The 24,433-nt window shown below is 40.0% G+C and overlaps 2 protein-coding genes and 1 long non-coding RNA gene across 9 annotated transcripts; 2 read left to right on the top strand and 1 right to left on the bottom strand.

The window, feature by feature from the left end:
- Positions 1-490: 490 nt before the first annotated feature.
- On the top strand, positions 491-2,496 carry LOC130169930 (uncharacterized). Its single transcript, XR_008827913.1, has 2 exons — positions 491-721; positions 2,090-2,496. It is a non-coding gene; the product is annotated as an uncharacterized LOC130169930 (long non-coding RNA).
- ankrd13a (ankyrin repeat domain 13A) lies at positions 1,712-8,697 on the bottom strand. The gene is made up of 15 exons (XM_056376983.1): positions 8,233-8,697; positions 7,295-7,430; positions 6,853-6,977; positions 6,701-6,746; positions 6,179-6,322; positions 5,892-6,081; positions 5,335-5,401; positions 5,121-5,202; positions 4,965-5,026; positions 4,748-4,878; positions 4,483-4,640; positions 4,237-4,368; positions 3,968-4,128; positions 3,799-3,863; positions 1,712-3,628 (listed from the first exon to the last, which is right to left on the bottom strand). The coding sequence occupies exons 1-15, from the start codon at positions 8,338-8,340 to the stop codon at positions 3,430-3,432; spliced, it is 1,806 nt and encodes a 601-aa protein (XP_056232958.1). The 5' UTR covers positions 8,341-8,697; the 3' UTR covers positions 1,712-3,429.
- A 986-nt stretch (positions 8,698-9,683) lies between these two features.
- git2a (G protein-coupled receptor kinase interacting ArfGAP 2a) lies at positions 9,684-24,410 on the top strand. Of its 7 annotated transcripts, none has more exons than XM_056375967.1 (20): positions 9,684-10,051; positions 12,729-12,862; positions 13,185-13,297; positions 13,469-13,574; positions 13,694-13,780; positions 13,873-14,003; positions 14,115-14,209; positions 14,494-14,539; positions 15,014-15,062; positions 15,167-15,239; positions 15,371-15,468; positions 15,568-15,679; positions 15,776-15,918; positions 16,008-16,157; positions 18,251-18,499; positions 19,413-19,502; positions 21,133-21,215; positions 21,390-21,581; positions 22,553-22,616; positions 22,998-24,410. In XM_056375967.1, exons 1-20 carry the CDS (start codon positions 10,000-10,002, stop codon positions 23,208-23,210), a joined length of 2,280 nt encoding a protein of 759 aa, XP_056231942.1. In that variant the 5' UTR covers positions 9,684-9,999; the 3' UTR covers positions 23,211-24,410. The 7 variants fall into 7 exon arrangements, with proteins under 7 accessions (XP_056231942.1, XP_056231947.1, XP_056231945.1 ...); XM_056375972.1 differs by lacking the exon at positions 19,413-19,502 and adding an exon at positions 21,839-21,970 and having other exon boundaries at positions 15,011-15,062; XM_056375965.1 differs by having other exon boundaries at positions 9,685-10,051; positions 15,011-15,062.
- Positions 24,411-24,433: the final 23 nt, after the last annotated feature.

Here is a 24,433-nt window from a genome sequence, read left to right as displayed (position 1 = left end):
AGTGTGTTAGTTAGCGGACAATCCGAGGACTCCAAGCTGACCGAGAGAGCCTATGTGGTTTTACAGAAGCAGAATTTAGGTGAGACTTGATGTGAGACTGATGTGAGGCCTGTCAGTGCGGCCAGTGATGCTGCTGACACTGACACACACACACACACTGACACACACACACACACACACACACACACACACACACACACACACACACACACACACACACACACACACACACACACACACACACACACACACACACACACTCTTGTAAGGTGTTTATAGACTTATAGTCTTTGTTCTACAGTGGCGACTTCTCCCTAATGAAACCCCAGTTAATCCATCATGTTAGGGAGTCTGTCTCTCTGTTGTTACCGGCTGTGATCAGCTCCTGTCTTTGTCCTCACAGTCGCACTGGGGAGTGTCCTCGCTGTGCTGCTGCTGCTCATGATCATCATGGCTGTCTGTGTCTACAAGCCGCTGTCTCGTCGGTGAAAACCTGGAGGAGATAAAAGAGGCGCGGGGACAAATGTGCTGTGGTCCCGGTGCACAGTGACACCTGCACCGAGCACCGAGGATCTGATCGGCCCCGGGTCCAGCAGAAACCTCCGGACGGGACCGGGCTGAGGGGAGAGCTCTGCCACCTACCTGCCGAGAGGCCTCACTGAAAACACCCAGACTGCACAAATAACTACCAGCTGAGGTTTAACTTCAGTCATAAAATCAGGTCATTCAAAAGTTACTGTGTGTTTTAGAGTCACCTTACTATTTTTGATATGATGTAATTTCTCTATTTATTGACATTTGTTAAAAAAAAGGGGTAGGCCTATATAATAAGATAAATTATTTATTAAAAATTATTAGATTTTTTTTTACATTTATTTATTAGGGCTTAACATTTAAGGTAAATGCTGTAATTAGGTATGTTCTCTAAATATGGAAATCTTTCTTTAGTTATTTGCTTGTGTGACATTTAAGGAATTTAATACTAAAGGGAATGCTGTAAGTAGGAGTATTTTGTTGATCTTTTTGCCCTTTTTAAATGGAAATGTGTTAATAACATTGAGTCCTGCAAGCATAAAAAAAAACTACACTACAGTGGGAGAGCTCTCATTAGTTTCATGAGTGGAAACGCTGTTGATAAAGGCTCTCGTTCTGGTTAAGATGATGTGGTTCTATGAAATGTGTCTGATTGTTTTCTCTAAATTTGTCTCTCTGAAAGACCCATATATCATCATCATCATCATCATCATCTTATCAGATGAGGTTGGCCTGCTTTACACTTGATTCTGTGATATACAGTTAGTCTAAATTAACTACCAACAGTGAACTAGGTTGACTGAACAGGCAACAAAAACATGAATAATAATAAAATTAAAGTGAGGCAGAGTGAATTTAGAAATCTTTTCATTGACACTAGTACCCATTCGGACTTTATTTAAACAGCAACAGCATCTATTTCTGTTTTTAGAACAGATTCCTCCTGTGTTGTAGCTGTGCATCCTGCACAATCCAATTGTCCAACAGTATGCTTTGATTATGTGCTATATCCAGAGTCCATGTTTGGACTGAAATGGCAATGAGCATATTCAGCTTCTAGCAAACCAAGAAATCCTTTCACTGCTGATAAATCATATGAAGCTTTTCTTGTCTTGGACGTGTTAACACTTCACCTGACAATGTAAACCTACTCAAACAAAGTCCCATTTAGTCTTCATGGAAATAAAGTGCTTTTATTTTAGAAACATTTTGAAACCAACACATTTTCTTAAAACTTTAACATATTAAAAAAAAAAAACTTTGCAGCTTGAGCGGTGCATTACAAACATTTGCATTAAATTAACCAAAGCTAGCCTTTTTTTTTTTTTTTTTTTAAAGTCGACTGTTCAGCAGTTTGGCAATTTGATCATTGTAATTAATGATTTTTCAGCTGAAGCCCCTGAAAGACAGAAGCAGCAACACAGACAGACCTTTGATAAGTGGTTGGTTGTCAGTGAAATCAACTATAGTGGTTAATGCATGTTACTCAGCATCACCCTCTTCATCTTGTTTTTAAGTTACAAAATTAGAAAAAACTTTTTTTTTTTTTTTTCAGAAAGTTTAGTCTGAGTGGCACCACCCCTCACTCCCACCAACTGTTATCGGAGCAAAGCAATCTGTTGGCACATGCTGAAGAAACTAATCCTACATGTGGAGGCTACACCGGACCTTTCAGCCTGTGCTGTCTTTTCCTCTGCTCGGAGGTCTAAAGTTGTTCATGGCTACATAAGGCAGACTGCCCTTAGGAATCAGAAAAACTCTCTGTTACACTGGTTGTGTGACTGCTTGTAAGCTGCATGACGGCTGTAGAACCACAGACAGACTGGTCTCTGCTATTGCATTGTTGAATGGAGGTGATAATGCTTAAAGTTGCTCAGTGACAGTTAACACAAATACAGGACATATTTGTGTCTCACCGTGAAAGCAGAGAAAATGTTCAAATAAACAAAAAGGAACGTTAAACCCCTATTCTTGATGCAGCAAAGATATTACGTTACCATACAGCCAATTTAAAGTTTCTTTCATGGCAACATGCTTTTGTCTACCCATCTGTAGAGTGTACATTGTCGAAGTACAAGGAACATGCAAGAACTTATGAACTTTTGACTCAATGAACTCAACTTTCTGAATTAATATTTGTATGGCAGAGAGTGATATGCATGAATGATGCACCACAGAAACATTTACCTACAATTATCGATAGTTTTTACACCTGATTAACTAACAAATTCCAAAGTGAAGGGAAAATGTGTAAAATTGAAACCCTGAGATTTCTGTTTTTCAGTGAGCCCATGGTCCTCAACAAAGTGACTCTGTGGGAAGACATCCCAGTGAAAACACTCAAATCTGTCTCTTTAGATCCAGAGTAGGCGACAGGTACCAGTAAAAAAAACCCCAACAACAAATAAAAAAACAAAAAAAACAACAGTTTCTGGACCTTAAGTGCCACATCTGAGTGCCAACACTACATGAAGTCACCTGGAGTAGTCAAACATTTTTGTTCAAAGGACCTTAATTACACTGACTCGACCGCACTACGGATGACGATGCGATCGACACATGTGGGTTGCTGCTGTGACTCTGAATTGGAAAAGAAAATAAATAAATAAAAAGTAGAACCCACTTGAAATTATCTCAAAGAGTCCATGAATCAAGCTTGAGGATGGAGACGCCCTATGCTGAGATAGAAATATATAAAAGGAGTATGCTCTTACCAAAAATACCTTTTGGAAAATATTGGATACCGAGGGTTTGATATTGCCTGTGCAAGAATGATCTGTTACAGAAAGAAATCTGCAGTTGCATAGATGACTACAGTGGTTAGGAAGGAGAACTGAGGTGTGGTGGTTGTTTCTGAATCTGGAAAAGTTGTACTATTATTCCCTCTTATTCCTTTTACTGCTCAGTGAGCGATAGCTGCAATATCCTCTCCAGCTCCTCTTCCTCTTGCTTCCTCATCCTCTCCTCTTCCTCCTGAGCTCGTGCGGAGAGCGCCATGGCCAGGCGGAGGTCTGTGTCGGGGCTAGAGGCAGAGATGGAGCTGGCGGGGCTGGAGGTGTCTCCATATTCCACTAGCACCCCCTCTGGGATACTCCTAGAATGACACGGACAGGAGAGAGTGAGATCCAGCTCTGTACTGTGGTTTTTACTGACACATACAGGCAGTGAACAGATATTCAGTTTCATGTAAGTAGCAAGGATTGTTGCTTTTACCACATGTAATTATGCAATTGTTATGCTAGCAACCTTAACCTGTGCGCCTACCTGTCACTCTGGCTACTGGGGATTATATCACTGAATTCCCCATCAGCTTCATCCCCGGACCCCTCCTACAATGACACGAACATAAGGGGAGGGGGGTTAAGTGATGGAATGAACTCCACAATCAAGGTCAGCACGGGAAAATGGTGAGCCGAGTGATTATTGTTCTGACCTGGCCCGGGACTCTGCGAGACTCCAGGAGACTCTGGTGGATGGCGTACTGCAAAATCTCCTCATCATTGTTGGACATGGGCGTGTGGCGGCTGCCCCCTCTGCGGTGGTAACTGCCAGGCACCACAAACACTGAGGGACACACTTGAAACGGAGGCAATGCTGGATGGGAGGAAACCAAAAAAAAAAAAAAAATCACAGACATAGTTAAAAAAAAAAAGAAGACAATTTTTTGTTTTAATACGGTGGTCAAACTGTCTGAATTCCTACCTGCCGCTTCTTCATCTTCCCCTGAGGATGTTGGCGTGGCTGCTGGTGGTGTGTTCACTTCCTCTGCAGTACTGCATTTATTTACATTACCAAATGTAATCTTGGCATTCAGTACATGAAACAGGGGAATCTCTGCAAGAGAATAACAGATTAGATGTTTAAAAAAAAAAAAAAAAAAAAAAAAGAGACGAGAAGAGCAATGAAAATACTTCTTGAAAGTGACGTCTCTATAGAAACCTCACATACCTATTTTAACAGGAAATCCTGGAGGAAACTTTAGGGTTACAAAGTCTCGTAACCGCGCAAAATGGGAACTTGTCCGAGCCATGAGGTCAATAATGGGGGTTACCTGCTCCACCAGGGACAGGGGATGTTCCTCACTCATCCACAATGTACCTTTGAACCTGCACAAGACAAGATTACAGGAAGCATTGCACACCACTTAACTCCATGATAACACACAGCTATGAGGAAGTATTAGTTATTATAACCTTAAAAAGGTGTGTCTTACTTCTGTGTTCGAATGCTTAGTTCAATGGGTCGGCCGATGTCTCTGTTCCCAAGGTCAAAGTCGGGATCAAAATATTCCTCTGGCGTGATGGCAGTGGGATTGGTGGCAGTTGCATATTCGAGAGTAAGGTCCTGTGAAGTCAAGCAGTCCTATCAAATGAGCTGCCGGTGGGAACAAAATACATCATTTGAACATAATTACTGAATGTATGTGTTACCCCTTGTGCACTTATGTGCTGCTCCACAGTCCCCAGCAGAGACTCCAGGATGTTCCTCTCACCTTTGAACAAAAGCGTCTAACTTTAGTTCTCTCAATCAATCATTGAAAAACAGGGGTATAAAAACATTATACATGAGGAATATTTTGCACTCACTCTTTATCCTGGCTTTCTCCTCGTCTGTAAGATGCTCTGTCCTTGTCCTGATCACCACATTTACATTGTTCACACTGAAAACCTGAGAAAACAACGAGAATCCAATGTCAGATACTATTATAAATGGGCTGTTTTCAATTTTCAGTGACTTCACTTCTAATAAAAAAAAAAAAAAAAAAAAAAAAAAAAAAAAAAAGGGAAAACTTCTGGGAACCTTTGCTTCAAATCCATTGACCACTTCAGTTTTGTCAGTTCTCCAGCCCCATATCCCAGATTTGTTCCTGTGGAAAAAAACAGTCAAAAACATGAAGTTGTCACAAATCACAAATCAGGATTACAGGCAAAATCATATTCTTCATATTATCTTATTCTATCATATTCTTTAGTTCAGGATAAAAATAAACAAATATGGCATGCTGTCATCACTGATGTTTTATTATTATTAATATGATGTGTAGATTAGCAAGATAATATGATGACAATATAATATCTCATGCCAATTACATGACAGATGACGAACAACCTTTGAACGAGTAAGTTGGTATAAATATTGAATTTCAGATGATTAGATACTAAGAGTGACACTGGAAGTACCACTCAGAGATCAGTGAAAATAATGATTGATAAGCCTGATAAGTTTACACAGTATCCTCCCTCAGTCAGTGATGATGTTAAAACAAGTGTGGAAATGCTCATAAAATACTGTCACTTTGAGTTTGATCAAAGGAAGTTATATTTGTGCATGTTGTGAGAGAAAGGTGTGACTCTTGCCTCTCAAAAGCAATATCCTTGGTGTCCAAGTAGGTGTTGACAATGGGAGTAGTCAACCTTTTGGCAACTTCCTGTTCAGCTGGCTGCATTGACTCTAGTGTGACATCCTCCATTTCTTGAGAGATGTTGAAGCGTTCAGTGTCCACTACTTCATCGTCGTGGTTCACCTCCATCAACTCGGCACACGAGTCTGTACAAATACAGTCAGGGATGGACTTAAATCATTTTACAGAAAAAGTATAAATCACAGAGCGAGCTTTTTTGTGTGAGAGAGTTAAAAAACACACCATCTCCTCTGAAGATGTAGCTTCTACGGCCTCTGATCCAGGTCATGTTTTCAAAGCCTAGAAGAGTGGCATCCACTCGCAGGCTGGCGCCACTTTTCCAAATGCGACAAACATCACTTGGACAAACCCGGGACAGAAGAGGGACTGTGAAGCCACAGCATATGAATGTCCCACAATGGAAAGAAATGTATCCGCACATGAAAAACAATGTGACTCATTACTAAACAAAAACAAAAACTTCACTGACAAAAAGAGGCAGGTATGCAGTTTTTCCTGTATGACCTGAAGCAACCTCCTGGTTGGCAAATATTTTGTATCTTGTGTAGATATTTAACCAAAGGGCGTTACATTAGAGCACATTTGCAAATACCTTCTTTGTCATACTACTAGCACAGGTTACCAATCATACACACATTTTATAAACACACACACACACACACACACACACACACACACACACACACACACACACACACAGACACAGACACAGACACAGACACAGACACAGACAGAAGAACTTACTCCAACTGGTGAATTCCCACTTCATTTCCATATAGAAGTCTGGAGACTGTGGATCAAACGACAATAAACCAGTTATTTCTTTTACCAGTAAATGTTTCGATTCACCCGTACAGATGGATGACAAGACAATGGGAAAACATATAAAGTAAAACCTCTCGGATCTTTGACAGCAGCTCAGGCACTCCTCCCAGAGCAGTGGAGGCTTTGAGGTAGTCTCTGCGTTGAAGCACTAACTGAACCATCTCTGGATCTCCGGTGCTGACTGCCTCCTGCAGCACTGTACAGAGACAGACAAGCATAAACAAACCACTAAACCTTTTAAGGTTATCACATCTGCTCCCCAAGAGCAGCGATTATCCATTAAAGAACCTAAACAATGACGGTAATAACCAAGGAAAGTGAAACTATTTTACTGTCAGTCAGAGCGTGGATATGCATTTTCTACCAGAAACACCATTAACAGCAGATGATGCTTGGATTAATGAACAAAGGGATCTAAGTGATCAAGTAAATCCTTGAAAATCTGCAAGAGAAGTGAAGAAAACATTCACGGTATCATTCCTCGTCTGTTCTGTAAAAAGTTTTAAAACTAACCTGTCCAGTTCTTGGCATTTTCTTTAGTCACTTCAGCGCCGTGTCTCAAAAGGACTCTCACTGACTCCAGGTGCCCAAGTGACACAGCCAAGTGCAGAGGTGTCCGACCCCTGGGATCCACAGTCTCGATGCCATTCTAAGTAAATCAAAGAAAGACCCAGATGTTTCCCCTGCACTTTTGTTTGTGTCACATAATCTAGACACCTGGTTAGACTAAATACTGTAGTAAAACATGACAAGCTGTTGTATGAACAAAAGAGCATTAGGTCAACACTGATAATGACATAGGACTGCAGCAGTCAGTACGGTGACAAGACCCACCATCATGTCTGGCCTTCATATGAGTCATGCTGCTGAGGTAAATGTGTTATTGATCAGCATTGTTTTAGAGCGACTGGATCATAGTCATTATATTGCAACAATACACAGTATTATTACAAGATTATTGATGCATTTGAAAACTAGTAGTAATAATTTGTTAGATTAGTCAGAAGATTACAAAGATTTTATTCATCATTATAGTCTTTGAGCTTTTAAATTTTAAAATTATAATTACACAATTCATATGATAGTCAGATGCACAATATACCACAAATGTGTATATAGCTAAAGCATTTCTTATGTCATCATATCTACTCAAATGTATACTATGTTGATCTACTGGATTGGGTTTGTAGATTATACTACACCTGGAAACAGGCAATCAGTCTTTAGTGCATTTTTTAAACTTGCAAACATGTTGCTCAATGAACAGCTAACTTCTCGTCTTCATAAACATTTCAAACGTCATCTGTGTCTGATGCTTAGGGCGCATCTGTCAACACGACTGGCCTACTTTAACTAGATGGCTACGGAGATTAAACCGCTCACTCCTGGGTCCTTGTCGCTAACAAGCATGAGTGTGTAGGGCTAGCAGCATATTCAGTGCATTTACCAACCTGTGGTATCGTTATTTGTTCTTCCAGTTTCCTGTAATCATTCTCCCACACTGCGGAGTGCAGGGGAAACTTCACTTGGATGTCATCGCTAACGTTAGCCGTGGACATCTTCCTCTTTATGGAGCCTCTCAGTGCAACGTTAGCCAGCTTCTAATGATTACATCCATGGGAAAACTGCGGTAGCTACACGCTAGTTATGCCAAAATGTACGATAAATGTGATCCATGCCCAACAATCTGACAACAACAACATCGAAAATATCCAAACCGGTCACCAACTTTTGCCCAAGCCTTCCCCTAAATAAAACTTTTGAACAAGGAAGTGCCAGGAGTAGTACCCAATAATAATAGGGGTGTCTTACATAAAAACAGACTCACGATCTAATCAATAACATCTAATTAAGACAGCTTTCCAAGAACCTTTAAGAACAGGACTTAATTTATGAGTATTAGCTATTATTTATTTGGTCAATAAACGACAGAAACATGATTTGTAGATAAAATTATCGCCTTTAGGAAAAAAAAGAATAGACAGTTCCAGTTTGGACGCAACCATTTCACATGTCGGCATGGGGGTCGAAAAACATTCAATCTAAGTACACTGCCTGTATAAATTTGATTCTGCGCCACACTTCGATATTTTAAATTACTGAATTTAACGCAACATTGTCCTTCAAACATTTACAAAAACGAACGCCATAAATGAAATGATATAACATTAATAATTATATTAATGCTGAAATGAAATCAGCGCCTCTACGGGGAGGTTTGTTGAAAATCAGAAACTTTACCGCCAGCGCACTATCGTGTAGGAGATGTACACAAGGACACATGGCCATTTTAAACTATATATACTCTATATTTTAACAATACAGTTACAAGTTATATTAAATAACCCGCGGTGGCTTGTTCTATCAGCGTATGTTTAGTACCTGTTGCTGTTTTACGGTTCTATTCTTCCTTTCAGTCTCACGGCTGACCTCAGTTGTGTAATACAATTGATTTTTTTTTTATTTGTAGACAATTTACTTAAAAGTGCAGGAGTAATATTGATATGCAAGGTGTGTTTTAAAAGACTACCGTCGGTGGATAGGAATCCAGCCAGCAAGCTTTATCGTCATTATTAGTTTTAAATTGCACTCTTTTGTGACACCGTGTCAAAGGGTGCATAGATCAAACCCACCTCTTGTGCCGAAATCATCAGTGTTTAAACGCCCTCAGCTACGTCTGTCAGGGTGTGTACCTTCCAAACTCAAACAAATATATTGTTTTGTATAGGTTTTGTTCTTAACTGTACCTCTAAAAATCAGGGTGACGCAACACATGGAGGAATTGTTTCTATCATGCCATTATTTCTCGACGTTTGTTTCCTGAGTGTCTAAACTGTGGGCACAGTGTACTCTCACAATAGGTCACAGTGGTAGCAGCTGCCACTGGGTATGCTGTAGCTCTATGTAGCCTGGCTGTCTACCACAGGCTGAGGAGTAAACTACCAAACGGCCATAGGCTAGTTAGCTAGTCAGGTGCTAAGTCAGACAAGTTGTAGGCAGTAGCGTTGTACCTTACTCCCGTAGGGCAACGTTGTAATGGTCGTAACACATACGCTAGCCCAAAGTTGAATGAAGTAGCATCCTAGTTGTTTCGGTTGTTTTTTTAATTAGCTAACTTAGGTGTAGCTAACGTGGAAGGCATCCACACAGAATAATCAATGATTGGCTTAACGGACACAGTCTGCTCATTTTAAAAGGCATTTCTTCCTGAGTTAAGGATGTCTAAACGCCTGCGAAATACTGAGGTGTGCGCTGATTGCAGTGTTCCAGGTAAGCAAATTAAGACCATCCCTGCAGGGTTTAGCTGTTAGCCATTATTTATCTACTGACGTTTGCTCCTTCATGCTCAGTAAGCCAAAGCCTTGCACTTCACACCTCGGATTTAAAGCAGATTATTGGTGCTAGCTAATGCTGCTTTCTCGCTTGCAGTTATTTCGACATGCAGTTTACAGTTGTTTTGACAGGGCAAGTTGTCAGTGTTGTTGACAGGCCACTAACGGTATAGCTCCCGGGTTGAGGATGCAATTAGACCTGTAGCAGCTGTCTGTTTAACCATTTCCATCCGGTGTTGTTTGCTTTAAATGATCAGGAAATCATTTTTGTTGTGTATCAATATTATTGCACAGTTGCTTTATGCAAGTTTGTCACAGGTAACAAATAATATGCATATGCTTGTTACGTATGAGACACTAAGAGGTTTCCAGCATAGTTGAAATGTAATCTTCTATTATGAAATGTCATCCTAGATTAGCAGGAAACTGTTTTGTAAGATCTCTGTCATGACTGAAGCACAGGTAGGATGACTGCATCGTTCATAAAAAAAGGTAGTGGGCACTGTGGTCTGTTGCCGTGGTGCTTTTTGTAAACCACACATGAATACTGGTAGTGAAAGACAGGTCTGTCCCATGTTGAGAAAGTGTGAATGATCTAATCTAAACTGTATGAAAGGACTCTTTTTGTTTTTTTCTTTTTAATTTTACATCCTGAACCCAAATCTAAACATGGTTATCATATTCTACTGCTACCCGTGGTACCTGTTCCACCTACTGTAGTATCTGTAGTGAATGGCAGCAGATTTATTAGACAATGATATCTCCAGATGAAATACTAGACTCAACTTAATACCGTCTCCATTATATGCCATGAGAGCAATGTCGACATCCTCTAACAGATATTTGTTTGTTCTAAATAGTTTTAGGGATGAGATAAAAAGGGAATTAAGCCTTTACAATGAAATGTTTCTGTGAAAGCTGAAGCAGTAGTTGCTGCATTGTGTCTGAGGTACTTTCAGAAGTCCCATTTATATAGAAATGACGTGATGTTTTTCGGCAGGCACAGGAAGCAAAACAGGATGCTGAGTGAATTGACCGCATGCTTTCAATGCAGAAGATTTTTTCTTTTTCTATAGTGGCACCATAATGTATTGTAAGTGTGGCATACTTTGAGAGCAGATCATACATTGTTTTTAGAAATGTATTCTTTGGACATGGTTAACCGATATACATGTCTACTCAATGAAAATCAATAACATGTATACCAAATATTCAGGATTACTCAAGTTTTAGTACCTTGTTTCTCATCATGTCATTCAAGCTAGTAAACCCCCCCACCCCCCACCCTCCAGGTCTCCACAGCAGCTGGCCTAGATTGCCCTTCCATACAACTGTCGCCAGTTGTTGGCTGTGAATATTTTTAGAGTTTCAAAGATGTGGTATTAAATTTAGCAGCACTTGTTGAGGAAAGAGTAAAAGAGGCATGTCAGCACTAACACTCTGTTCTTGGTGGAGAGTAAGATAGGAGAAGACCCTGAAAACTCGGCACCAGGTGCCAGAGTCCAACTAGCAGCCCATGCAGCTGTTCCTCCTACACCTCAGCTGCTGCTAAGACACTTACAGTCTTCACTGTCTGTCCTGTCACAGTGCCAGCCATGCAATCTGCTTAACAGTTCATCGGCTATAGGGAGTGGCATATACATTTACAGCATTTTTGATCTTGAGATATTTTTGCCGCCAGAAGAGTCTCGGTACAGACGGAAGACAATACAACTCTGTGACATTTATGTTAGATGAAGTGCACTAAATAGATCAAGGTTAAGTACACATATTTATTTTGGTCACAGAGTATACTTTATCTTGTAAGTGCACTGTATCTCTATTTCTAACATCACACATTACCTGAATACGCATCACTAATCTTCATAACATATATCTGCTATTTTTTAACAATGTTTTTGAAAGAGGAAGCTGCTCTCTTACTCAACAATAAAGCTGAGAAGCTTCAGCCAACGACTGTTAGTTTTCACTTCCTTTTTTCACAATGCAAGGCTTTCCCTAAACCTGGGGTGAAAAAGGCCTTAAATGCTTACTAAAGTTATTATGACTGGCCATTTAGGTTTGGCTCTTTACTTTTCTTTCTTTCTTTATATATACTCTGTCAGTCTAACCTTAATTTTGCAGTCTGTAATATTTGAACCCTACTTTGTCTGAACTGTTTATGTCACATTAGTCTTAATAATGCTTCCAGTGGTCTGACTTGGCACTTGACAAGCATCATTCTGTATATTTTTTATTTTTCATTTTTCATTTCCTAAAACAGCTGAACACTGGTTTTCACCAAATGCTACTCAGGCAGGTGTAAACAGTGCATTTTTGGGGGACTGTTTTCAGCCACGGATGAATACATTTGGTGCTACATCATAATAAAAAAGACAGAACAAAATGTTGTATCAGTATTTGGCTACACAAACAATGTGTGTTAGTAGGATCTGTTAATTGTTGGTTCTGACCTTAACCTTTAAGCACCAATCAGTAATAGTCAGTTTAGAACAATATAAACAAGAGATTATTGGGGTCCACTTACTTGCTTAGATCAGCAAGGAAATAATTTGAGTAATGGTACAGAATGTAAAGAGAGGAGATGACTTGTGACACATTTCTTGTCCTTCCAGAACCTCGCTGGGCCTCTGTGAACAGGGGTGTGTTAATTTGCGATGAGTGCTGCAGTGTTCATCGAAGTCTGGGAAGACATAGCTCCCAAGTCCGCCACCTGACGCACACGCCATGGCCTCCTACACAGCTACAGGTAATAACGTCGTGCAGATTTATATTTGCCTCTGCTACAAATCTTTGTATTTGCGGCCGTGAAGTTGTTGTCGGAGGCTGAATTGTCTGTGTAAAGATAAAGTGACCTTTATCCTTGCACAGAATCTGTATTACTGCACTGTCTCTTTGCTCAAGATAAATCTGTTGACAACAGTTCTGCATCGGATCTCACTGAGGTGTATTGATTATGTCCAAATATAGAAAATGTTTGTTCAGGGAGGGAATTATTAACAGCCAGTCAGAATTCTACAAGCTAAACCAGCAGGACACATTTTATAGCTCTCTTTTTTGATTTCACCTAGATGGTTCAGACCTTATATAGCAATGGTGCAAATTCAATATGGGAGCACTCCCTTCTGGACCCTGCATCTGTGATGAGTGGAAAACGCAAGGCCAACCCTCAGGACAAACTGCAGTGAGTCATAATTGTTTGAAAATCATTATGGACTATTTTTTGTTTGCTAGATTTTAATTTAATAAACAAAAAACTTAATTGTTGAAGTTCTAGTGTTAAAATGTGCCGCTTGCTTATTGATAGACTCTCTTTTTTCTTTTTGAACCTGTATTTTTCACATTGTCCCAACAGTCCAAACAAATCAGAGTTTATAAGAGCCAAATATCAAATGCTGGCATTTGTCCATCGCATGCCTTGTCGGGAGGATGACAGCTCAACAGCCAAGGATTTAAGCAAGGTGAAGCCGCTCACACTGATTATGAGAAAATTGAAACACAGTTTTGTATGAACCTTTATCATTGAATTTTATTAATTCATAGTAATAGTGTTTTTTTTTTTTGTTGTTGTTTTTTTCAGCAACTTCACTCTAGTGTACGCACCGGGAATCTTGAGACGTGTTTGAGGTTGCTATCCCTGGGAGCACAAGCTAATTTTTTTCACCCTGTAAGATTCACCTACTCACTATCAAACCTGAATTTTTATTTGTACAAAACCTTTTATGTTGATTTGAGGCCTTAAATCTGCTTCTCCTCTAGGAAAAAGGAAACACTCCCTTGCATGTAGCTGCAAAGGCAGGGCAGGTATCTCAGGCTGAGCTGTTAACTGTTTATGGGGCAGATCCTGGGGCCCCTGACAGCAATGGCAAAACTCCCACTGACTATGCAAGGTAAGCTATTTTCAATAATCTTTTAAAATGCAAACACAAAAACTTATGGGCTTAATTTGGGTAATTTCTCCCTTTTTTTTAAGTGTTTTTTTTAAACATGCGCCTTTGTAGGGAAGCTGGCCACCATGACCTGGCAGATAGACTGGTGGAGATTCAGTATGAGCTAACTGATCGACTGGCGTTCTACCTGTGTGGGAGGAAACCAGGTATGCAGTGAGAGATAGCTACAAATGAATTGTATATCAGTTTAAAAGGAAATGGGTCAAAGAACATGTGCATGTAATTCTGTGTGATTGTTCCGCCTAATTGGAGAGAAAGGTAGGTTTGACCCCGTACACTTCTCTGTAATTGTGAAGATACCTGAAACCTGGCTGAAAATGTCATCAGTCATCTATGTTGCACTCCAAGCAGATAAAAACAAGCACTGATGAGTTGATGAGTCGTCATTGATTCTGGCAGTCATGCAGAACTTTCTTGTCGTTCCTTTCAGATCATAAAAACGGCCAGCACTTCATTGTTCCACAAATGGCCGACAGGTAAGAACGCATAAGTCTTAAGTGGATATTAAGTGATTTGTCTTTAAATTGTCATGTGCCTGAATGATTGGGTTTAACTTGAATCGAGCCAGCAGAGTAAAGTGCTGGGGCAGTTGTTTGTGGTTGTTTTTGCTCTGAGGCCTGTTCTGACACGCTGTTCAGCTCCCAGCAGCATCTATTATCTGAGGTGGAGGAAACAGGCCCAGTGAAATAGTTGACATACCCACTAACTGTGTAATTGCTGCAAATAATTTATCGAACAACTCTAAACTTTCAACTCGTAACTCCAAACAAGTCTGTTGTGGCAGAGCAACCACTGTTCCTCTTAAACTGAAATGTGATGTTTGATCTTTTTCATTGCTCTCTCATGATGGATAGGAACATGTAAGTATTAATCAGAATGAAGTATGCACCATGTTGACCTATTACTTCAGCAGCATATAATTATTAGAGTTTTTCTTCTTTCTGTAGCAGTTTAGATTTATCAGAACTGGCCAAAGCAGCAAAGAAGAAACTACAGTCTGTAAGTATCGTTGCAGTGATCAATTTCAGAATTTCACTGCACTGAGCTTTTTTCCCTCTTCTGACTAATGTCTGACTATGTGTAATTCCAAAATTTTAATGCAGCTCAGTAATCATTTATTCGAGGACTTGGCCATGGATGTGTACGATGAGGTCGACAGACGAGAGACCGATGCAGGTAAAAGCAAAGTTTTTTTTGTGCTGTCTTGTATCCTGACAGCTACTCACACTGATGGCTTTATTGTTGCAGTTCTTGTGCTAAATGCAAAACTCTGAACTTAACACTATTGATTTCTTGATTACCTGTAGTGTGGTTGGCCACGCAGAATCACAGCACCCTGGTGACAGAGACAACGGTGGTGCCTTTCCTCCCTGTGAATCCAGAGTATTCATCAACACGAAACCAGGCAAGCCAGCTCTACAGAGCTCCCACACTAACACTTAATAATTTCTCTTTATACATATTCAGTTTGACCTTAGATTATTATTTTTTTTTTTTAAATTAGGGTCGACAGAAGCTTGCAAGATTTAACGCACATGAATTTGCCACTCTTGTGATTGACATACTAAGTGATGCTAAGCGGAGACAACAAGGGAATTCAATAGCCAGTCCCAAAGGTCAGTGACTAATTGTTACTTTACTCCAAGATCTTACAGACACTGGACAAGTGTAGCACAGATGTAAGTATTTCACTCTGTGTCTCTTCATTCCAGACAATGTTGAACTCATCCTGAAGAGTGTGACTGTCAGGCATTGTAGTGATAGCCAGGACAACGACCAGCCTGACTATGATAGTGTTGCTTCTGATGAGGATACAGATCAAGAGCTCCCCTCGAGCAAAGGAGATAGGACCAAGGTACCGTAGCATCACTATGACAAAGGAAGCAGACACCATCTCTCTCTCTCTCCCCAGGTGCCCTCACTGTTATGTTTTCAACCCCACAGAGTCTGGACTCTGACCTCTCAGATAGCCCGATTACTATGCAAGAATACTTGGAGGTGAAAAATGCGCTCTCTGCCTCTGAAGCCAAGATCCAGCAGCTCATGAAAGCCAACAACAACCTGAGTGATGAGCTGAGGCTCATGCAGAAAAAGGTATCCACCGAGCTCCACCCATAAGATCACTAACACCGGGGGGCCAGCCTGAGGGGGGGCCACAGCGGTCAGCAGAGCTCTTCTCCTGCCCAGTGCGATCGCTCTCTGGTGTGGAGGCCCGGGCTGTGGGTTGTATTGAGGGCCGAGCTACCTGAATAGAGATACTCTGTTGCAAGATAAGGCTGCTGTGACACCCTGCTGGTCCACCCTCTGTTTTGGCCAGCATGTTCAATTTCAAAGCTTGAATGTAAACTGGAGATTTTTTTATTTTTTGTGTGTGTTGGTTTGTTTTGTGGATTTGAGAAGAACGAATGCACCCTAGCTCCAGTTAATAACAAACACAGTTTAGTCACATTTTTTTTGTAATATATAAATTATAGTTAAAGCAATGCTATCTAATGTTACTAACAAGCATGTTTTGAGAGCATGACATAATTGACTGGTTTTTAATCTCTTCATAGTACATAGTGACTAACTGAAATTGTATGTGTGTGCCTTGCTTCATCACATATATTGTGTTAGGTAGAATGTTTTTAAAAGATTTCCAGCTGTTGTTTTTGGTAACATCCTTTAGTACATGTGCATTTATTATTTGATATGTTTTCGAAATTGTTACAATTTATAGAAATTTCATAGAAAGCATACTCCTCAGCTGATGCAAACCTGGATTACTCTGTTACACCAAACTGTCCTTAGTATTTGATATATCGATATATTTTATATATTTTTGACCACAGATGTTCTAAGAATGTGCTAGCAAGATATTTTGTTCAAATGGATCCCTGACAGTGAGGTTACATTTTTGTTTTCTTATGTTTAAAATTGCTTTAATTTGGCGGTTTGGAAGGAGGATGCAGATCGTTTGGGGCGACTCTCTCTCTTGGTTGCGCTGGAGGTCGTTCTTTCACTCCCCTGCAGTAGACACACAGCACTGTAGTGTACATTGTCTTAACCCATGGCTCAAAGATTCTCAGCAAAGACCACATCCAGATAAAGATGTGGTGGAGAAGCATGTAGGATATACGACTTGTCATGATATATTATGGTAGTCCTTACAAATGGTTCTGTCACAGGACAGATGTATACCATATTTCTCATTCAGTTTCCTGTTATATTTAAACACAATTTCATGAACAAATCAGCACAGTCTTCAACTTTAATTGGAATCAGTCTTGACCAAACACTGATGTCAATAACTAAGTCATCATGCATCTTAGTATTTTCACCTCCCCACTTTTACTGACCAGCACACAAGATCTCCCGTTGTCTCTGCATTGAATGCAAGTGGTTGCATTAATTAAGGCCAGTTTATCTTTGACAAAATCTTCTTGATTTTGTTCATTCTTGATTCTCTCAATCTGTCTGTACTGTAGCTACACCCTTGACTTAAACTGCACCTGTGTTGCTTACTTGTGCAACAATCTTTTGCTTGCTTATCACTTGCTTTGCATTTTTAGACCAGAGGAAAAATCCCTCCCAAAGGAAAATTCAGGTTATTCCTGTGATGTTAGGTGGCTCAGATAAGACTATGTTTGTAATTACAGCTGATAACTACTGGATGTTGTCATCATGAAAACTGGAAGCTGTTTGAGTAACAGTGACAAGGATGATTAACTTTGTGGATATTGCAGCACAATACAAGTTTATTCTTATGGGAAAATGTAACCCTGTACATTATCCTATAAGAGCATCCTCAGCAGATATTTCTCTGAAGCTTAAGCAAGTACGCATAGCAAGTACATACCCAACAGACATGAGAGTCTCTGTAATTCATTATCATTGAAGCAGCTTCAGGTTTTGTATGATGGTGACAAGTCAGAAACTTGGTTCTCTGGCTTTTGTTGTGAGAGCTGTTCTGAACTTCCTGTATCATGGGAATAATAATATACAGAATATATATATATATATAGCAGAATTGTAATAACGTGACTTTTAGCATACAGACTGTAGCAGACTGTCAAAGTATAATAGAAATATTTAGAGGAAGAATGGGAGAAAAGCTGTATACTGTAAAGACAGAATGGATCGGGACAGGGAACAAAGCTTGCTTTGCTGAAAGCACCTCTTAGTGTATTGCTGACCGTCTCTTCCAGCTGCAATCTCTGCAAAGCGAGAACACCTCTCTAAGGCGGCAGGTCACAACCAATATCTATCAGATCCCCAGCGGTTCAGACTACCCTGACCCCTCCAGTCCCTCAGCCCTGAAACGCCGGCAGTCTGCGCGGGCCAGTCGGCCCATGTCTATGTATGAGACCGGCTCAGGCCTGAAGCCTTATCTCCCTAAAGGGGAAACTCCCTACCCAGAGGAGGGTATCCCCACCCTGCAACCCTTCCCACCTCATGTAAGTAAGACCTGTTCCCTGCTCTCCTTTGCCATTTCCTCTCCACTGCCCTGTTTCCATGACTTTCCCTCATGTCTTCACCCTGTCTGCAAACCTTTCTCTCTGCCATTTAAAAAAAAAAAATTCATTTATTTATTTATTAAAAAAAAAAATCCTCACTCATTTGCCACTTGTTAGTTTTCTGCTGCATCAGAGACAGCCATCAAACATCACAATGGTATTCATTTAGATACAGCCAGTCACATTTCATTTTGTCCAGTTTTGAAACATACACAAGACTATTATCTGCATATATCTGTTGTTTACTGGAGTGTTTGTTAGACAAAAACGTAGTTGTACAAGCAAGGGGATGCTGTTATTATGATAAACTTTGAAGGTTTGTACTGTGTTTTTATGTTGATGAAGCATTAAAACTACCATACAAATACTCTGTGTTTTTGTAATGCATGTCAAATTCACACACTCACTTCACCTTCTCATCTGTTTAAATTCTCTTTTTGATTTATGCAGTTATATTTGAGCCTTTGAATCATGGTTTTCTGGTACATTTCTCTTAATGAGTCTACAGTCATGTTTTTTCCAGGACACTGCTCAGGGAGTAAATGTTGGATGATTTGAAAAAAACAACTGAGCTCTTTCAAGTTGTCTACATATCATTGATTAATCTTGAGTTTAATCCTTATAAATAATTATATTTTTCATACTTCAACTTTATTGTCATGTTCATTGCACAGATAAAGTTTTCCATCAGCTCCATTCTCGACATACAGTATCTGGGTTAAGCCTTACCTGGCTTGAAAAGGCTTGTTGGACATCTAATCTCATTCATCCCGCTTTATAGTTTGTAAAAAAAACAACTCTTTTTTAACTTAAGAAATGTGTCCTTAAAATGTGATCTGAACCCTGTCTTTAGACGGAAAGGGGCGCTTTTGTGACCACCTCTTCATCCCTCCCCTCATTTCCATCCACCCTGTCTTGGTCGAAGGACGAAAGTGCTCAAAAGGTTAAGTACATCTTCACTTGGTCCACACCTCGTGGGACACAGCAAATCCACCCGGAGCCCTTTACCATTACTTCCTCTTTCTCCTGCCTCACCTTCCTCTGTCCTCCATACGCTGCTCCTTATCTGTCCTGCTGCATGAGCCAACCCTCCACCGGCTGCCCTCACCACCAGACACCTGCCTTCATCAGCATCATCCTCACTGTGCAGCTAAACAAGTGGAACTGTGTGGTTTTGTAATGGCAAAACCTCTGCCTGACCGCGGAACGTTGAGCAGAAAGTTGCGCTTTTGATGCAGCTTCTGCTTATTTTAATGCTTTCTTTCTTTGCTCCAGAGACCTGTGAAGCAGTTGGGAAAAGTTTATAGTGTTTTATTTAACAACCACCTGTCTGTAAAAAAAAAAAAAAAAAAAAAAAAAAAAAAAAAAAAATAATAATAATGATGATTTGAGTATTTTGTGGGATTGTTAAATGTATATTTTATACATCTGAAGTTGTTAAACTCCTGTTTTTCATTTCAAATGCTCTCAGTGTCAAGAAAAGCTTGTTTTACTCTGTCTCTAACAAATGCTTGGCCATTTTGCACAGTGAGCTTCCAACAGCATGCTCTCAACACTTTTGACCCAGGAGTTGTTTTAGTCATCTCTTAAGGCAGAACAAAGGCTTATCTAAACATGTATGAACTAATCGCCTTCCCTGAGGCAAGCTCATGTGTGCCGCATAGAGTTTTCCACTGCATACAGGTTAAAGATTCTGTTTAGATTCTTGGACACGGATTGAAACGTTATGAACGTGGTGCACTTTCGGCCTGTGTGACGCCAGTTTACTCGTTCGTCTCTGCTTCCTGTTTATAAGTGAAGCTTTCAGTCTGATAAGGAATCTGCCTAAAGTCTAAGTTACGATGAACATCTCTGCTCGCAGTGAAAATAAGGCGGTCCTTTTTTGTGTGATTCACTTTGTAGTTGTGCTACGTGTGATTTAGTTTTATTTATGAACTCATCTGAACCCTGACTTCCCATCCTCAAATAATGACCCTCAGGGGTTTTCTTCAGTTTTAATTTGGAGAATGAGTAACGCTTGTGTGTCATGGTGCTGATGTAATGTTTGTAGCCATGTGTTGCTGATTATTAGTCTCTTTGTTTGACTGTTTTGTTAATTGTCATCCATGAATCCACCCTTACTTCAGGAGGTTGAAAGTTTTCATACAAAAATTAACGTGTTGTCACATTTGATGAAGATCAGGTAAATTTTAAGCAAGTCAGCAGTGGTGATTATATCATACTGACATCAATAAACTGTCTGAACTCTGCAAAATCTGTTTTACTAATCCTATAATGAATGCTGTAAATGTATTATATGCTCTTGCTTCACAGCTTTATTGGCTTGTTTCAGTCATCTGCACCACATTTACGTGTTTATATTCCAATTTGACATTGTCACACTGATGTTGGCACAACGAACAGAAAGGGGTACATTCAGTACCTGCTTTCGTTCTTTGTCGATGAACTTGACGTGTAGCATTGAAATTGTGATTTCACCACAGCTGTTTCTGATTTATATATCGTCAGAGACATGGGACGTCTTGCATGAGACACGTTATCAGTTTTTTTTTTTTCTTTTCTCTTCCCTCTAGGCCTCAAAGTTAGAGAAGCAAAGCAGCATGCCAGAAAGTGACTATGACAACACGTTCTATGAGTCTGAGATGGATGATTCAGGGTAAGAGCAAGTTTGTACTCGTTGACGAGTCATAGACGATAAGTGTGTTTCCTGGTTCTTAAATACAGTTTAAAGGGGTTTTAAAGTGAATTATCTGCTGTTTTGTCTTAGAGTAAAAACAAAAAGCAGTGGTTTTGGCAGTAGACACAATTTCTTGTGATTTTATTCCTGTAGTTTGTGCAGGAGAGGGAGGCTGAGGAGCAGTGGCTGGCTAGGTGAGGGCAGCTCCATCCCTGAACTGGATGATCTGGAGATGGAGTCAGACCCCACACTTCCCAGCACAGAGGACGTCATCCGCAAAACCGAGCAGATCACCAAAAATATCCAAGAGCTGCTGCGAGCTGCTCAGGAGAACAAACATGACAGGTCAGAATCTGAAGAGGATTTGGTCTTGAATTAGTTTAGGATCTGGTTTTTAGCTTTTGTTTCCTTACTTCCATGTTAAACCTGAAGTTCCTCTTACATTCATCATTATTCTGTTATGTTTAGTTGTGTGTACCTTCTATCATTTCCCTTTTTTTCTGTAATCTTCACTCTCCCCCCTCATTCTACTTCCACTCTGCTCCGCTGATATGATGTTGTTTTGGTGTTGCGTTGTCCCATCCCCTCACTCCTGTGAGCAGACCATGTGAGCGTGAAGGTGTGCGTCGGCTCAGGCACAGCCTGGGATGTTTCAGCACTCTGGTACCCTGGGCTGAGAAGGCCCCCCCTCCCCTTCAGCCGCTAAGCCTCCGGTCCCCTGACCCCACCTCCTGGTACTCTGGCTTCTGTCCCTGCCTCCCAGGCACAGTTTCATTTTCCTCTCCCTCAAACAGTTTCAGCTTCATGCTTTTTCTTCTCTCACCTGCTAACAAGCTTTCTCTTTTTCTTTGATGTGCTACTGAATGCTTGAAACTATTGAAACAGTTGAATAACAGTTGACAACTTCCCTTGATTGATTTTTCTTCTCTTTAGCACTGACTCCGAATTGGCTTCAGTTTGTTGATGAAAAGTTAAAAGTTACATCTTTGCAGCAGCTTGTTTTTGATAGATATTTTTTATGGATTTTTCAGCTTGATATTGTTTCTACTGTGGTTCCATCATTTTAAAATACACAATTGTTCTTACAGACTAAATGTCTGTTCAACAGCATGTTTTAGTTGATGTTAACCTGAAGTTGTAGATAATAATGCATGGTGTGCTGTGAGTACAATGTAGTATCTTGCTCTGTAAGTTGACTTGCATGTAATAGCTTTTGTTTAATTGATATGTTATCAAGATTTGTTCAATAATTTAGAGATTTGTATGAATGTGACATCAATATTTTGAACTCATTGACAAATCTCTTCTCCTCACAGCTTCATACCCTGCTCAGAAAGAATACACGTGGCTGTAACAGAAATGGCTGCTCTTTTTCCCAAGGTATGGAAACAACCTTCTCTGTATTAAGCTTGGAGAGAATGGATCAATGAGCTAGTGTATTTGTTATTATAAAAGCTGGCACGAATACCTATACCTAATTTACTTGTTTTTTTATTCAAATTAAATTAAAAATTTGTTGCTCCTAAACATAATGTTGTATGATAAATATACAAATTCTTAAGTGTGTGTGTGTAAATGTGTTAAAAGAAGAGGTAGTTTGGTAGACAAACCAAAGTAGACTGGCCAGGTTCAGTCCTAGGCCAGCAGAGGTCAATGTCGTTCTAAAGGATATCCATCAACCTGTCTCCCTTTGCACAAATCTGTTGACTTTTGAATGGACACTTTCCATGAGTATCAAGATATTTTAACCTTCCTCTGCAGAGGCCACGCTCAGAGACTGTTAGAGGCTCTCTGCGCTTGTTGACCTCCAGCGCATACCGGCTTCAGAGCGAGTGCAGGAAGGCGGTGCCTTCAGAGGGCTGCCCAGGACCGGACATGCAGCTGGTCACTCAGCAGGTCATCCAATGTGCTTATGATATTGCCAAGGCCGCCAAGCAGCTTGTCACCATCACCACAAAGGAGAATACCAACTAACAGCACTTACAAGGCTGCAAAGCCGTTAGCATCTCAGCTTTGTTTTTATATTTTTTAAATCGTTTTGTTGTTTTGTTTTTTTTGTATTTGTGGTATATGCATGCATTCGTTTTTTTTTTAATTTATGAATAAATATTGACAATATTTAAAGCCAACTCTGGACAAAATTTGAGTGTCAAGGGAAAAAGTCAGCAGCTTTACTTAGGGATTCCGAGCTGCTGTAATAGCACACTTTCTCTTGAGGTGAAGGCAACGTACAGCAGCGAGCAGGCCTGGGAAACATAATGGTTTCTAGATTACTTTTAAAAATTTTGAGTACAATTCCCTCTTACTTACAAATAATTTTTAATTAGTGCATAATGTAAATACCTTACATTTAGAGAAGGGTTTAAGCACAGTACAGTAAACCTATATGACGATACAGGTAAATGTTATCAGTCCAAAGCCAGGCAAAGATGCTGAAAAGCCATAAATGAGTCATGAATCAATTGTCACTGAAGGTGTACTGTAAACACTCTGTAGCTAAAGGAGCTTCCTCTCACTAACTGCACTGTGCAAACATCATCATACTGTAAATTTTAACCTTTAAAAACAAACTGACCATTTAGTTAACTTCCATTAAATGTTGGGAACTTCATTAATGCACACTTTGTAGCTCTGCAATGCTAATGTTTGTTGCATCGAAAATGCTGTTTATATGGTTTGTCTCCTGTCCCAGTGTAATCCAGTCTGCAGTGCACTTATTGCAGCCATTTATGTTGCCAAGTCAGTGAATGCAAACAACACTTGTTCAGGGGGCAAGTTATATTCTTCACCAGCACCGAGATGTTGTTGTGTTAAGTTATAATGATTTGGTGTGTTTTTAACAGGCTCCACACTGCACTGTATTCTGCCGTCTTGTGTGCCATTGCAGTGTTGGTGATGTTACAAGATATTTAGAGCTAAGAGCCATACTGTATGTATGTCCATGTGTTTTGTGCTCTGTTCCGTTGCTGCTAGTTTTGTATTTAATGTGCAACATGTGGGATAGAACTGTAGACATCTTCTGTATTATTGTGCAACCCAACGTTCATCCTCACCACGTGTTTCAGACTTCATTGTCATTCTGAAATCTGATCAAGGTAATGTAGGTGAATGCAGCTGTTAAGCTCCACTTTGGGAAAAAAATTATTTTCTAAATAAACGTAATTTATAAATATAGCCTGTTGTGCTTTGCCAGATTT

Source organism: Seriola aureovittata, chromosome 5 (genome assembly GCF_021018895.1).
Source record: "Seriola aureovittata isolate HTS-2021-v1 ecotype China chromosome 5, ASM2101889v1, whole genome shotgun sequence".
NCBI classification, from domain to species: Eukaryota; Metazoa; Chordata; class Actinopteri; order Carangiformes; family Carangidae; genus Seriola; species Seriola aureovittata.
This window is presented reverse-complemented; position numbering and strand designations above follow the sequence as displayed.